Source organism: Phalacrocorax carbo, chromosome 2, assembly GCF_963921805.1.
Source record: "Phalacrocorax carbo chromosome 2, bPhaCar2.1, whole genome shotgun sequence".
Taxonomy (NCBI): domain Eukaryota; kingdom Metazoa; phylum Chordata; class Aves; order Suliformes; family Phalacrocoracidae; genus Phalacrocorax; species Phalacrocorax carbo.
The window spans coordinates 107,864,397-107,881,145 of NC_087514.1; the positions used below are offsets into that span (position 1 = coordinate 107,864,397).

Genomic DNA, 16,749 nt, shown 5'->3' on the forward strand with positions numbered 1-16,749 from the left:
ATTGATTAAACTCTCAAAGTTACGCTGTTTACCAAAAGCCTCCTCTTTTAAGCAGCAATAGATCTGAGAGAAGAACACACAGATTTGTGGTGCAACAGAATTCATTTTAGTCATAAGCAAACAGGCAAAATTTCCTAAGAAAATAATTTCATCTGTATTTTCAATTATTCACCTCTTTGTGAACTCTAATGAAGGAGAACAAAGAAGTATGTTCACTGAATGGACTGGTCTAACAGCAGTACCTGTTCAGTTTTCAGATTAAGTTCTTTAATGTTGTATTTAATTGATAACCCAATCTCAGCCTACCTGGTGTGTTCAGCAGTCGGGACATCTTGCAAGAATAGGAGATAAACTGCTCGCAGTATTCAGCACTACTGGTAATGGCAGAAATCTGGTCCATTGTTGCACTGTAGTTGAGCTGCAGCACAGATAATTTCTCCAGGCTGTTGCCTCCCACTGAAGTCTGCATTTGCAGATCATGGTACACCGTTGTCCATACTTTATCCTCTGAAAGATAGGGGAAAAAGACAAGAGTTGGTAAAAGACAGACAGTGGAACTGAATTAAAATAAATCTAGGCCTTTGACAAAAGACAAAAATGTTCTGCAAGATATTTTTTGAGGGGGTAGTGGGGAAGAAGGGCATTGCACATGAGAAGTCATCACATGAGAGCATAGTTCCAACAACTATGAATTGATGAAAGGAAGAAACCCCCAGTTGCCTTTGTAGTTTTGATAACCAATATACTGTGTGCGGAGACTTCCTTCAACATCTAATGCTAATAATGACACATGGAACTAAGAAGGTTTCTATATGAGGAAAATTAACTGTGCATGGTAAGTTGCTGTGGGCTGGAGTGCAACACTGCTTTGCAGTACTGTAACAACAGGGATGCACTGGATTCTTATGTGACTACACAATTTAGTGATTAATACTGAAAACACTGCAGTTTGTTAAGGTTTCCACATTTTTACCCAAGCTGTATTCTTAGCGTAAACCAAAATTACTGCATATTGAGACTTGAATATTTTATAATAGCAGCACCGTATGACCTCATTGATTGTGGTTATGGTATGGATATCAACATAAGAAATAATAGAAGTAGGAGACAACGGAAATACAAAAGATTCTGTTTAGCTATAAAAGACAAAAGGAAGGGGGAAGGACAACCTCATTTTGGAGATAAGAAATAAGAGCACCATTGCTGAATCTCAACACTTCCCACAGCCTACTGCACATGCAAAAAGTGTATAATAACCAGCCTACAACACTCTGTATGGATTATAATGCTTTAAACTATTGAACAGCAAGTCACTAGAAGTGTTACTATGTGCCATTTGTCAGTAGTTATCAGAGGAGATTTAGGATGAAATATTGTAATAATGAAACAAAACACTCCACGCTTCTCTTATTGGAAGATTTGTGGAAGTTGGAAGGTAGTTCAGAAAGGAAATTAAAAAAAAGGCACAGAAATTTTTCTGTTATAGACCAACCATTACTTTTTCTTAGAAGGATGTTCCACAGAACCAAAACGAAAAAAAAAAATATTATCTGAGAAACACAAAGAGTTTCAGACTTGAAACAATGAAGATCGGTCAATATTAGTGATACTGTCTTCCTATAAGAATACTGTTCTAACACTTAGGTGTGAAGAACTCTTAAATTCAAGTTGACTAGCTGTGAATGTAAAAAACCACTTACTACTCATAGCATCCATCTCAGCCAAGAACTGAAGTAGGTCAATCTTCCTCTGTGTTACTATGAAAGACTGACAGTGATTAAAACCCAGAAAACTCTCTTTTTTATTACTGATTATCCTTTAGCATAGTACCAAAAAACTTCCTAGAAGTTCAGGTTTTGTCACTAATATTTATCATGCATAGTTCTTTCACATTTTAAGTTGTTTTCCTGTTTTTCTTTTAAATTTTCTTTCTACTGTTTATATACTGCTACTACTGAGGGCCAAGACAAAGAAACATGTCTTGGACTTGGAATAGGAAATATGGAACTTTAAAAAAATCTGTAAGAATCTCTTCTGGTGCCTTGAATTGGCTTGCACAAAAGCCCTGTTTCCCAGATGAGCCACCCAGGCCTTTGCCCTAGACGGTTCAGCTGTTCCTGTGGAGCAACACCACTGACCACATCATCCTTCCAGAGATGCAGAGGTGAAAACATGCCATGCTGCTGACTTTGCTCTATTTACCACAAAAGCAGATTCTCCAAGGAGATCATCTGGAAGTTTCAGGGAATACTAATTTACCTGGCAGATGTACCTTACACCAATAAAACCCATAAAATGTAGTACATAGCAGTACGTTTTCAATTCATCTATATAAATCTCATACCTGTTAATGCAAATCTCTGAGTCCTCCCAAAACTTGTGGCCTGATACTGTGCTTCAATATTTTAACTACATGAAAATACTTTGATAAACTGACACATACTCAAAAGTGCTTCAGTACTACTTCACCAGGTTCACAGAAATGTGCTTACATACATTGATGAGGTTTGGGTGCAACCCAGAGTAAAGTTATCTTTCCATGCTATGATTATTCTTATCTCCAGGACTCTGTACTCCGCCTTATTTTCCAGTCTTAATTTTCACTGCATAGTGTCAGGCTACTTTGGATTATATGGAGTCATGTGGACCCATGTGTTTGTAACTGATATGGTGCAAGACTTTCTAATCAAATACGTGGAGATAAGGTAAGCAAAGCAGACAGATCCTCCACAGGGAGTACACATCTCCAGCTAAATAAGATGAAATTCAGCAGGTGATGCAAGATGGTTATTATTTTACTATTAACATCCTTACTCCAAAGCTCTGTATCAAACACAATACTATTCTTGCACCAAGAAAAAAAAAAAAATAAAAAAAAAAAAGCAGGGGAAAGGAAGAAGAGGAATTCTTATTTCTGTATTGCTTTAATCCCACTCCCAAGTACTGAGGAAAAATTTATAATTGTCACCTGTCAAGTCATATATAGAATACAACACAGTTTTACTGAGAGCTTGGGATGGAAGTTTACTGCAGTTTCATTTTTAAGAAAGGACTGAGATACTTTATACATTCACTGACAGCAATGTCTCAATTTTGACACAAAACACTGTATATGTAAGGGCTCTAACATGTTAGTAAGGCATGTATTATGCAAGTTAGAACCTCATCTTGGATTTCTGACCCAGCAAAGATTCCTAGACTAGCCATTAGGAAGCCATTAGAATGTCCTTAGCAATAGGAGCTGCGTTAGGTATTATGTCTGTGAAGGGTGTTCCTTTTAGATGCTGGATTATAGCCAAGGCAGCCCTGACACTTCACCTCCTGGCGAGGGAGTTTCCGGCTTTACTGTAGCACACTGTATAACAGAAGACAGAAACATACTTGTGGATGGATCTAGGTTGCCTTTATGTCAGCCAAACATATCCCCTGAATCACTTCAGGATCCTTCTGTCAAAGTACAAGTACAACTAATAGATAAAAGTTTGTTGCACCTTGTAATGTTTCCATTTATAAATATACATATATGTGCATAAAGTCAATAACCATTTCTAGAAAAGCATCTCAATCTCTTCCTGTTGTCTACAAGATGAAGGAAGGAAATCTAGTTGATAGACTGGCTCAAATGACTGGAAAGCGCTCCATCGTAGTAAGGAAAAACTTATTGGCTTGCTGGTGCACAGGGCACTCCTTCTGGCAAGCCTGAAATCAGTTATGTCAGACTCACTATGAACATAGGATAGAAGCAAGGGACACATAGAGGCTGACAATTCCTTGACATTCAGCAAGCTGGCTTGTCCAAAATCTGGAAGCTGAAAGATCTGTGCCCACATGTCAGGCACAGTGAGTGGTGGACAAGTTGCAGCTGGTGTACAGGAAGGAAGCTCCTCGTCTGGGTGCAGGATTTCACACTCTTGACTCATGTTTCTGATTTAACTAAAAAGTCCTGCCATGAGGCATGGACTGAGACAGTCTGGAATGACAGGATATTTCATCACCTAGAAAAATATATTGACAGTGGACACAGCCAAAAACCTGCCTCCCCTCCCCACCAAGAGCAGACTCCTGCATCTCATACAGTTATACTGCTGGGGCTGGCGTTTAGATGTCTGGAAAGGCTTAAAGGAGAAAGTGGCCAGGCAGGAATCTCAACCTTATGTACTGCATGCTGATTACAAACTGTTTTTTCCCTTTTAGTCTTAACTATTTGTTAATGTGATAATAACTCCCAAGGAGATCAACTAGACATTCACAGCTTCAAAATAATGCCAACTTCTTCATTTATGGTTCCAGAAGAACCTGCTTGTTAGTTGAGAGCATTCTCCCCAAAGATTGAATCAGTAACCTGCTTGCAGCCAAATTCCCTTACAGAAGATGTAATGCAGGTTATTCACACTATCTCAAATATCTGTATCATCAGCATTTATGAAATTATTCCCATGTTGCTGAGAACAGAATGTGTAGTCATAGGTAATGTATCAAACTCTGTAAGAAAAGCTGCCCCACATTTTCTGTCAATATTACACAGAAAGCTCATTTAAGGTATGTGGAAATGAAGAATCTGTCCTAGTTAACTGTCATTTGATATACACTCCTGGCAGTTACAGTCACCACAATATTGATATGAGTATTCCCCTAATACACTAGCAATTACTTTAAGAAAGCACAACATATGGCTATTTCTAACCACAAGTGTTCAGAGACAATTTGTTGGTCAGAGCTGTGTATATGACTTCTGTACAGCCAAACACACCTATAAAGAGCAGACATAACTTAACAATTATAATGCTGTTAAGCAGCAACATCTATAAACTATTCTATGTGCTTCTTATGGCCTCTGTTATTCAAATTAAAAACTGTATTAAAATTTTGAGTATAGTTATTAGTAATTTATTAATAATTATAGTATTCTCATAATATTTCTTTACTGCAGACATCAACAGGAAGTTAAAAGCTAATGTTTAGAGGAAATCTAAGTATATTTTAAATTACAAAAACACAATAATATTACAGAAGTAGGTGTAAAAAATTTAATATAAAGAAGAGAAAAAAAGGGTTGCGGTTTGTTTTTTTTTTTGTGTGTGTTTTTTTCGATATTGCGTTGGACAGTTGCCATTTCCTGGGGGCTCTGAAAATGTACTGCTGCACCTTAGTCCACTGCGTAGTGTGTTCTTTGAGGCTGATCAAAATACCCTAGTCCAATGAGTAGTCCAGCCAGCCAATGTAAGTGCTGGGCTTTGCCTTGAATTTAAAACTCATATAGAGCCACAGAACTTTGGGAAAAGACATGGCAGTTAAGCAAAAAAGTACAGAGTAGAAATCTTCATGTTTATGTACAATTCCTGTTTATGGTCAATCTCACATCATTAGCTCATAAAACCCAGGAGTCTTCTCAGTTGCGATGTAGTTTAGGGAGCCAGGCTGGATATTGATAGAGTTTCTTTTGATATCACAATAACATTGAGAAGACAAGAATTACCTGATCTGCTGACCTGACTGAAGACTACATTATACAATCGTAATTGGCATCATTGCTAATTGGATTAACTGCATTCCATTTTTGCCCAAAGTTAATCCTATGCACAGATTTCAATTAATTTCAGATATATTGAAAGTTGGAGCAGTCTGCATTATTCCATTATTGATTTATTCTAAGAAATACTGATTTTTGAAACAATCATTAAAAAAACCCCCGAAGTCTTCTAAGCACCATTGTAAGAAAATTACTTGTGAAGTCTCAGAAGAGGAATTCTTTCACTGAGATGAGTGCTATAAATTTGGGATGCATCCATTAAACTTTCCTTATAAACAATCCTAGCTTTAAGTGGAGAACAGAATTCAATGCAGATTTGCAATAAGCTGGTTTTGTAGCAAGGTGAACCAGAAAAGTAATGTATGTATTGAAAACATAGCACCTGTCCCACTTTATCCTCTCTCTTTCCCTCTAAGTGTCCATATTTAAGACAAAATTACTTTTACCTTCAGCAGAAGAGACTGGATACCTCCCACAGACATGGAAGCATAAGAACTCTTAACTGCATTCACTAGGCTGATACTAGCCTTCCCACTGAAGGACAGAATACCAACACCAGCTAATGCTAACACATCAGGAAAATAAGCCTCTCCCAGATGCACACTTCCTTATTCAAATGCATTTCTTATTAGCTCTTTTTAAATATTACATAGAGTGTTCCAGTTGTATAGGAAAATAGACATGAAAAAGTGGTTCTTTCATTATTTCCTTTTTAGCAGTGAAGGAGGAGCCTAATTTTCTTTGAATAGAATGCAGAAAACCAGTAACCATAGATTCTTATTAGAATTCATAATGGGTTTTCACTAACAATGTAATTAGATCCATACTGCCAAGACATTTGATACAATTATAGAGAAAATAGGATCCCTTAAATTTAGTCTATACATTACTCTATGGTGAAGCACTTCCTCTACCCCAGATAGATATTATAGCAAGATTAAGTTCATTAATTTAATAATTACTTTTTAAAAAAAGGAAATTACCACCTCTTCCCTCAAAAGGAAATTAAAGTGACATAATTTACTTTGCTGAGAACCCCTTTCAATTGCAATGACTTATGTACAGTCCTGCCCACTCTCTAGTTGTTTTCACTAATAAAAAGTGAAATGGTTGACTAATACAATAATTCATTAATAATGATTAGCAATGATTCACTAATAAAAAGTGAAACAAATTTTTAAATTTCCCTGATCACCAGCTATTCAAATGATCAAATCAAAATTAACATAAGATATTTTTTCCACTTCATATTCAACATATTTTTTGATGGTGGTGGTAGTATTTAACACTACTCTATATCACTATTTTCCAAATACTCAGCTTCTCCTGTTATTGAACTTTCCTCATTCATTTGCTTGGTGCTCACTCAAGCAAGAAAACTTGCTTCTGACAAGCAAATCAAGAAATCTTTTGTAATGATAATTAACTGGAAATAAGTTTGAAAATAGACTTCAGAAAACATAATGCCTGTATTCCACAGGTATGAACACGTTTTCCCCCCTTTTACTTTACAGCTACAGTTAAGACTTTTTTGGCATTAATAGGCTTATGTTCTTAAGATATTATTATATTAGATATTTTCAAGAAATCAGAAAAGTTTTATTTCCCAGAAATCATAATATTTTCTCTCTCTTTCTCTTTCTCTCTGATGAAATAAGTCAGTGGCTTTTTAGATGGGCACACTTTCATGACCTAAAATTGGGCTGACAGCCTTGATAAATGTCATCTGGTATGACTACTTTCATCATAATCAACCACACCTTGGTTCCTGGTTGAAGCCTCAGAGAAGATGTTTTGAGAACACCTGAGCATATCAAATAATTAATATTCCTTTGATGATTGTCATTATTTACAAGTCCAAAAGGAAAGACCGCAAGTCCACACAAATATTCATGGTGTGCTCTGTCCATCAGCCACAGGCAAAATGGATGTGCTAGAAACTTTAACCCTCAAGATTATGGCATTTCTTTTGATAGCTGTCTTCTTGATCACTAACACAATAGTGCCTAATTACATTTTACCCAAAATGTTCTTATTGACAATAGTTTTATCCCAAGTCTCTTCCTGTTTGGTACACATACTTGGCATGAACTTGTAGGAAAATGAGTGAGGATAAGTGGTCTGTGATGGTGACCAGTACTGCACTGCTGATACCTCTCATCTGTGTCTTAGTTAAACCAGCAGTGCATATTTAGCATTCAGTTAACATGGAAGGATGGGACAGATAGGTGAAAGCTCAGTGAACATAAATGTAAGGCAATCCTATGACAAACACAGGGGGAAGTCATTTCAAGATCTAATAAAAATTATATGCATCTCCATCTGCTGCTGAGTGCTCTGCATTTGTTGTTAAGAACTGATGCCTGCGGGCCCTATTGGATTTCTAACTACTACTTGACAACTGTATTTGACAACATTTAGGAATGTGCTTCCTTCACACATGTCAGCCTGGAGACAGTTCTTGACTAGACATTATGATTTTTACCATCATCAGTGCGTTTGTCACTTCAAATTAGATTACTGCAATGTGTTCTACAATATGCTACACTACAAATCACTCAAGAAACTGTACAGACCGGCCCATTTAAAAGTAAACAGCCTTCTAGGGAGGATAAAAATTACAACTGTAATAATATCATCTTATAAGATCTACAATTTTATTTTCTGATAACAACATAGTTGCTATTTCAATTTCTGTTGAATAGTGTGGGATGATAGCACAACAGTCATTAGCAATGGGATTAAACTAATCATTTTTGCAGCAATGTTGTAGACACAACATCTGATGTATACAATTGATGTGGAAAAAATTACAGTAGACACTACCCTCTTCTCCTTCCCTCCTGATTTTTTTTTTTAATATCTCTCTATATGCATATATATATATACACACATATAAGTTTCAAATTATACAAGGCAATTTAAAACTAATTCTGCTACGGACTTCAAAGAAGCTACAGTTGGTTTATAAAAATGAAAAGTGTAGGTTCGAATGAAGTTAATGAGTGTTTTGACAATCTCGCCTGAGATTTGCAAATGTCAATTTTGCAGTAAAGTTACTCTGGTGATATGAATTCTATTACTCTCATCTTACTATTGTAGAAAATGGGGTTTAGATCAGAAAAATACAATATCCAGAAGGAAAAACAAAAAAGAGTAAATGAAGAGCGTCATTATGGACAGAATTCTATTGAAATCAAAGTCAATGAGTTTCTTAATCTATTTAGGGGGGGAATAGGATCAATCCCAAAATGTAATTCAACCATTCCTGCAGCAGTTTTCTCCTTCTTCTGTTCCTTTCATTGTTTCTTCATCAAGATAATATGAATCTTCAAATTTAATTACCAACAACTGACGGGATATTTTCCTTTTTACTTCCAGACATTGCTTCTGAGATAATGATAGTGTACACTTCTTGTATTTATGTAGTCTCTTTCATAACTTTTCAGCAAGAAGAAAACTACTTATTTTCTGAACTTACTGTGATATTGAGTGACATAAGCTTATAATATTTTAAATCAATATATAATAGATAAAGATGCTTTACAAGATACAGTGGAAAGAAGTGACCAAAACAAAGTTTTCAGGGAACCAACTGTTCTCACAGAAGTGATGAAGAAATGGCTGTTCCAATACAACTTGTTAGAAACCTGAAGGGACATTACTGAAGTGGTAAGCAGAGGATGACTCCTCTGGATTACCAGAGATGGTTTCAAACCATTCAACATGGTTGCATGTAAAAAGCTAACTCCAAGAGTATCTCGAGAAAGAGAATACAGGTCACTCATGCCTTCAAAGAAAAAAGACTGCAGCAACACAAAACATTGTTATGCTGAAGAAGTGCCTGGGGGAAAAAAGCTTAAATCAGATTCGGGCCCTAATATAGAAAATTACTTCATATGGGTGTTCACAGAAACAACTTCTTAACCGAAAGGGTTGTCAAACATTGGAACAGGCTGCCCAGGGAAGTGGTTGAGTCTCCACCCCTGGAGGTATTTAAAAGAAGGGTAGACGTGGTGCTTGAGGATATGGCTTAGCGGTGGACTTGGCAGTGATAGGGTAGCGGTTGGACTCGATGATCTTAAGGGTCTTTTCCAACCTTAACAATTCTATGATTCTAAGAGTTTAAAATTAATCATATATTGAAAGGAACAATAAATACTGTACACACAGTACAGCCATATGAAGGAGCACTCGGATCATTTAAGTGCCTGGTCTAACAGATGGCAATTGCAGTTCAGTTTAGATTAAGGAACATTAAAGTCAAGAACAAAGGACAAAGAATTAACAGTATGGTTTTTTTTTTACCACAGTGAACAGAATACGGGCAACGTCTGGGAAGTTTTTTTACAGTTCAATAACTCAAGAATTGACAACAGGTTCTACCTTCTGGCGCGTGGCCTCATATATAACCTGGTATTATACAGCTGGAAAGATCAAATGCATGCATCTCCCTTAAAGTGTCCTTCAGTTCATTTTAGTGTAACATGGGAGCAGAAAACTACTGCCTGATTTTTAATTTTACAAAACAAGGTAGTATAATTGTTTACCTATGATCCTAAATAGCGCTTCCTTCTTCACTGACCTTGGTCTCTGCGGGGTTGTTTTTCTCAAATATTCTCACTCCTCTCTTCAGCTGCAATTGCGTGGGGTTTTTTGTTGTTGTTGTTGTTCCTTCTTAAATATATTACCCAGAGGCACCACCACTGTTGCTGATGGGCTCAGCCTTGGCCAGTGGCAGGTCTGTCTTGGAGCTGGCTGGCATTGGCTCTACCACATGCAGGGGAAGCTTCTAGCAGCTTCTGACAGAAGCCACACCTGCAGCCCCCCGCTACGAAAACCTTGCCATGCAAACCCAATACAGTAGTAAAGGTCACAAGTTTAATGCTTTTAATGAAAAAATTAGAAATATTACAAGGATGAGGGATAAAGATTACGCTAGACTGATAAAAAACTTTCAGCTTCCAGAAGTTCTTGAATCTGAAATTTTTCACTTCCTCATCATGAAAGGATGAGACCTTCTCTTTCCCTCTGATCTCAGAACCTACACAACCACCTAAAACACCCTAAATTCATTGCAAGGGATACTACTTCCACCTGAAGGGACACAGTGCTTTTATACAAATGGTTCTGTTAAGGAAATACAAATCAGCATTTTCAGAAACTCCAACTATCCTTGCAGTACGTATCCTGTGAAAGTAGCACCCTAAGTGTCATATACCTTGAACTTAGTGCTGTGTAGAAACAACACTCTAAGAAATCCCAACGTTGTACCAGCTGCCGCATTGGCTTCCCGCTAGCAGATTATCCAACAGATTCTTGCTTTCAGAAAATTCTTTCTAGCATCAGCAGCCATAGGACTAATGACAAGAAAAGCAGGAAAACGTATATTTCCATAAACCCCTTTGTCCTGCATGCACTTTTTATGCCTCAATACAGAAATGAGACCATGCACAGAAACCACCACGTATTTTGGAAAAGAGGACGGCATACATGAAAATGTAGGTATGTTTCTACTAGGTCTAATATTCCTTTCCTTTTCACTGATGGCTTATAAATACCGTCCCATATACTCTAATAGTCACAAATAAAACACTACCTATTAATAAATGTAACGTTTCAAAATGTAGAATTTATAAATTTTAAATTAATATTGCTGAGATGCTGAAAAATTCATGTTTTTGCACAATTGGACTTCGTAGCTTGGGTCCAACAGAATTGAATGGCTAAGTGTTTCTGTTATATCTTTATCTGGGAAAAGACGTGTTACACAGTCTCTGCTGCTACTGAGGTTCCAAAAATATACAGAAGGCATTCATGACAACAGCTAACTACTTTCCAGAGCAATGAGAAATTTTATCTGCAAGGAAACATCTCCATACACATGGGATAGCCTGATATTTAGGGATTATAGAGAATACTACCCTGGATCAGACAAGGTTCCACGTATGGTCAAGTCAATTTTTGCAAAAGTTGATTACAGCTTACCCATACACTCCAGCATACTTGGCATAGGCCTGCACTTTGGCCTCTATCAATGACTCTTCTTTACTCACACACATAATCTTTTCTACTGGTAAGTACACAGGCATTTCATGCAGCTTTGCTGGACACTTAGCTGTTTGACTACATTTTATGTATAATTTTAAAGGATTTATCATTCATAATATAAAAAGATGAAGTCCTGAACAAAATAAGTAAGTCTGAAGTGAAAGTACTGACTAATGGAAAGCAGGTGCAGGAATACAGGCCAATCAGTCCATCTCTCCTGAAGAGTGAGAACTCCAACAAGGAGAACTGATCATGCACAAAACAAGAAGAAAAAAAGGTGTGTGATACCGTGGGGTATTTTCCAAAGTATGAGACATATTGATGACAAGCACACTTTTTGCCTTCTAAAACTTGCTCCACCACTGTGCTTCTTGGCTAGTGATGAATGAAAAGCGCTCTCATGCCTCCCCTGCAGTTGTATTGCATGCTCAAAAGTAGCAGCTCCTGGTGGTGCAGCAAGCCTGGAGGCCTTCCAAGCACTGGCTGTTTTGCGCAAGCAAAGGGAAGCCCTGGGGAAATGGACCCAAGGGAAGAGCAGAGTTCGCTGCTGCTCCAAACCTGCAATGGGCAAGAGAGCCAGAGAGAGCCAGGGCACGAGTGGTGCCTTGGAGGTGCAAGAACAGCATGCAAGAACCAGGCAAAAAGGGCCCAGAGAAGCCCTGACAGGGGCTGTGCTCAGTGCTACAGCGGACAAGCAACGCCTGGGGACCATGCTGGGGGCCCACCCTGGGAACCTTGAAAGCTTCCTCCCCCTGGACGTGGGGCATGAGGGTCACCCTCGTGGACCATGAGCAGCAGGCACCTCACCCAAATGGCCTAAAGGAGCCCTGGCAAGGGAGCATGCTCAATACTGCAGAGGAAGGAAAAAAACCCCAGTGACAGTGTCTAGCCCAACGTGGGGGAAAAAAAGCCTTCCTCCCCCCTGCAGCTGCAGAGCACAAGAGGCCATCTCCATGGTACATGAGCAGCAGGCAGTGACCCACCTAAAAGGGACCAGAGGACCCCTGACAAGTGGTCATGCTCCATGCTGCAGAGGAAGTTAAAAAAACCCCAGGGACCAGTGCCAATCTGCCCTGGGGGAAAATTCCTTCCTGACCCCAGTGCTGGCGATTGGCTGTTCCCTGAGCATGTGAGCGAGACCTGCCTCCTTGTCTGCAGGCTGCTCATGCCTCCCAGGAGATGCCCAACCCTATTCTCCCTCCCTCATCTCAGGGGCTTCCAAGAGTAGCCAAATGCCCCCGGCCTGATTGATCTTGGGGGCAAGAATCCTACCCATGCCTGGCAGGACACATGTGGGTGCTCCACAGCACTGGTGCCCCTGTCAACATCTGTGCATCCCATTTCTGATGGCTGCTGCCACTGGGTCCGCAGGGGATGAGAATGGCCAGCTCTGCAGCGCTACTCAAGAAGGCATTCCCTTGGTCTGGCCAGTGCTTATCCAGCTGAGAAAGATTTCCATGCCTCAGACGAGCTGTGAAGGTGGCACCCCCAGGGCTGGTCTTGCAACAAAGAACCTCCAGCATCCTTGTCCAGCCTCCAGTCTTCCTCCATCAGCCCCCTCCAAGTAATTCCACCAGCTCATCAGGGACTTCCTCTCAGACATCTTCAGGCTGCCCCCAGGCCAGTGCTGGCAGTGGACCACCGGCTGCTGCTCCCTTTTATCCTGTCCCACAGCATTGTGACTGCTGCTTTGCTGGGTGGTGGCCCTGTGGCATGGGGATGATGGGGCCCCTTATGCACAGCCCCACCTACCGCAGCCCTGCCCATTACCCCTCCGTCCAGCATCCTTCAGAAGAAGGCTTTGGGGAGCTGCCCTGAGGCAGTCCCTACCCTTGGTGGCTATGAACTGGCTACAGCTGCTGACTGTCCCTGGACAGTAATGTGCATGTTCATACTGTGTAAATAAGGGCATTTATACCATATACACTCATTTGGATCTAGAGATGCCAAAGGTGAAAGAAAGGCTTTTGGTTCCCTCCACATGACATTTGTAGAGATGTAGAGAGCACACAGGTTTCTGTACCATTCCTTACCAATGCCTCAAGGGACATTTGCTGCTAGCCTGCTTTTGCTGAGGTTGCCTTCTTGGGAAGAAGTCCCAAATTGTTTTGTCTTCTTGACCATATTTTTCCTTTCACTTCAATAGCTCCATTCCTCCTTTGGCCTTCACCCTTGGAATCTTTCTTGAAAGTGATGGCAGCCCTCTCCACCTTTCTCTTGCTCCTGCTAGTCGTCTTCTTCTATTGGCCCTACATACCCCTAATCAACCACTTAATCTTTGTTTACCTTCATCCTAGAAGGAATTTGTCTTTCTTGAACCTGAGGAATGAGAAATGTGCCTGGTGGTACAGGTGAGTTCTCACCAGGGCTTTGCACAATGCTTGCCTTTTCTATGGAAATATCTTGCCTGACACACAAGAATGCATCTGCCTGTACCCCAGTCGTGGCTCGTAGTCACCCTGTCATCTGCTCATGCCTCCAGGAACTTTGGCCTACTCCGATGCTTCCAAACTGGAGTGGAAACTCATGGTGCTCCACCTGACGATGTGTTACCTGCAGTTCTTAACACACATGGTTTATTGATGCAGAGGCACTTTCTTCTGTCAGAGTTTCAGCTGATATGGAGTACGGGGGCCACAGAAACATGGCATGAGATACAGCTTTTTCTTGTCCATGGGTGCCATGAAATCCAGAATATGATGTGGGCAACGACTGTATCTTTTGGAGAAGGCAGGAGGCCTGCATTTCTTGAACAATGGTTTTCTGCAATCTAAATTCAAAGGACCTGACCATGAACTTCATTGTTTCATACACAGGACGGCATCAAAGCATGAAGGGCAGAGCCTGAGAGACGTGTTAATGAGGCTTTCACCCATTCCTAAGTCCAGCTCCATGCAAGTCACAACCAAAAGATCCAGACCTCCACCAGCTGGCTGAGCTATGGACAGACGGTGTGGGTGGGCTCCAATCATGAATCTGGTAGTGCCCATCTAGTCGCTTTCAAAATGGATGTTTGACTCCTAGGGAAAAAAATAACCACAGCTGGCATTAACTGAACTTCCATTTTGGAGGTTTCATTGGAGAAAGTGCCAAAGCAGCCCAGACGCTGAAAACGCTACAAGAGATGAAACTGGTGCGTCAATGCGAAGCAGTTCATGGCACTGCTGTCTGTGGGGATAAGCTTTGCTCTCCAGGAGTGTGAAGAAAGGTTGCTGATGATTTTTTAAATGAATTCTGCAGGCATTTAGCGAAAAGGAATGTTGTTGCTGATAATGGTGATGTAGGTAAGGAGTTGGCTGGCCAGGCGGCCATCCGACATTAAAAGGCAACTGCCTCTCTTTAAGATTCCCTACATGCCTTGAAGATAGGTACAAAGAAGGACTGAAGATTTTTCTTCTCATATGCCCACTGAGAGAGCGGTCAAACCCTGCAACAGGCTCCTGGAGAGGTGCTTGACACCCCACACTTGTCACATTTAAGAGGTATTTGGTCAGTACCCTTAATACTTTCTTCAAGTTTGGTCAGCCCTATAGTAGTCTCGCAGTTGGACTAGATAAACATTGTAGGTCCTTTCCGTCTCAGCTATTCTACTCTATTCTAAAAAGAACACATCCAAAAAAAAAATCCAAAAAAACTAGGAAAAGGAACACACACTACCAATAAAAGTGCTGATAAAAACTAATTTCTAGCACTTGCAAAACTATTTCAGAGAAGCTGATGTTGCAACTCAAACACTTCAGTAGAGCTGAAGTTGTGCTACAATGAGTATGTACTTAATGAGTAAAATTTCACAAAACATGCATCTGGATAGTTGAGAAAATTGATGGTAGGATAAGAATCTCCCATCATTAATTCAAGCATTAAAACTAATCTAAGATTCTAGATACAAAATAGTTGTCATTGACAGCATTTTTTAGCCCATGAGAAAAAGGTCAGTTCACAACAGTAAAGCCATCTATGAAAAGATTTTGCACAACTGGCATATGCATGGTCAATACACAAATTCAGTGAACATCAAAATCACCAAGATCAAAAGGTCACAAAAAAAAAAAAGCTCTAAGAATTATCTAATAATGGGAAAATCTTTGCAAAATGTAGAACAGTGGTGAACTGTCCAGTTTTCTTAAAAATCTATTTTATTGCAGTCATTTGGCAGGTATTCACTCAGGTATAAGGATGTGCTGTAAATAAATAAAAAAACTTATATTTTCTTTAAAAAACAAAACACAAAACCAACCTACCTACAAGAAATAAAAAAATTAAATTTTTTAAAAAATTTAAGACACTTAAGTACAGATCATTGTGAGAGAACTGAGAACCCCAAGAGATTCTCAGAGTTGGTCCATGATTTAGGTTTACTTTTCTTATTTGCTCAAAAAAACATAGTTAATATTGGCAATTGCTCCACATGCAATCTCCTTCATGAATCTGCAGAAATAACTTCCAGACCATATGAATATGAAGCAGAAAATATTACTGAAAAGTGGAATGTGAAGAAAGTGAATATTGATGTTAGTATTAAAATATTAGTCGCAAATACATTTTAACTAAAGTGTTCGCAACTTAGTTAATAGCAGATATTACCCAGGCCAATACGGACTGGAAACAAAAGGATGGGAGGAAAGGAAGTAACTACAAAGAGGTATTAGATAATACATTTTTCTAGCTACACCTTCAAGAAATACTATTTGATTTGAAAATATCTTGAAAAATTGCCTAGGGTAGGCACTTAGTTTACTATGAAAATTCTTAAGATTGACTAGTAACTTCTGCCTAGCAAGAAGGCTAAAACAGCAGCTACTTTAATTTGATTCTTCCATCTCTGATTTAATGAAAAATGTGGTTGTGAGTCTCTGGCATCTGCATCACTTCTCTTCCAGTGCAGATGTCACAAAACCCTGCAAAGCATTTGAAAGTGTAGGTCTGCAGTACAGTTGGGCGTGAAATAACATGGTTTTAATATTAACATGACAGTTGTAACAAAAGTCTTTGACCATTATGGCAAAAGAGTCAGGCAGAAGCAAAGTAACCACTTAGAGCTCCAGTACAAATAGGAATTGGTAAAGATTGCTGAAATACATGTCAGAATACCCCTCTGAATATTAATGTTAATTAAGTAGGTCAGTTTCTATTTTTTTTAATTCCCATAGATCTGTCATTTCTAAATA

The 16,749-nt window shown here is 39.3% G+C and overlaps 1 protein-coding gene across 1 annotated transcript in view; it reads right to left on the bottom strand.

The window, feature by feature from the left end:
• The window catches only part of CNTNAP2 (contactin associated protein 2), a 1,195,621-nt gene that overhangs the window by 328,950 nt on the left and 849,922 nt on the right, over positions 1-16,749 (bottom strand). The window contains exon 13 of the mRNA XM_064443813.1: positions 307-507. Coding sequence (XP_064299883.1) covers positions 307-507 — 201 coding nt within the window. The remainder of the gene's footprint in view (positions 1-306; positions 508-16,749) is intronic.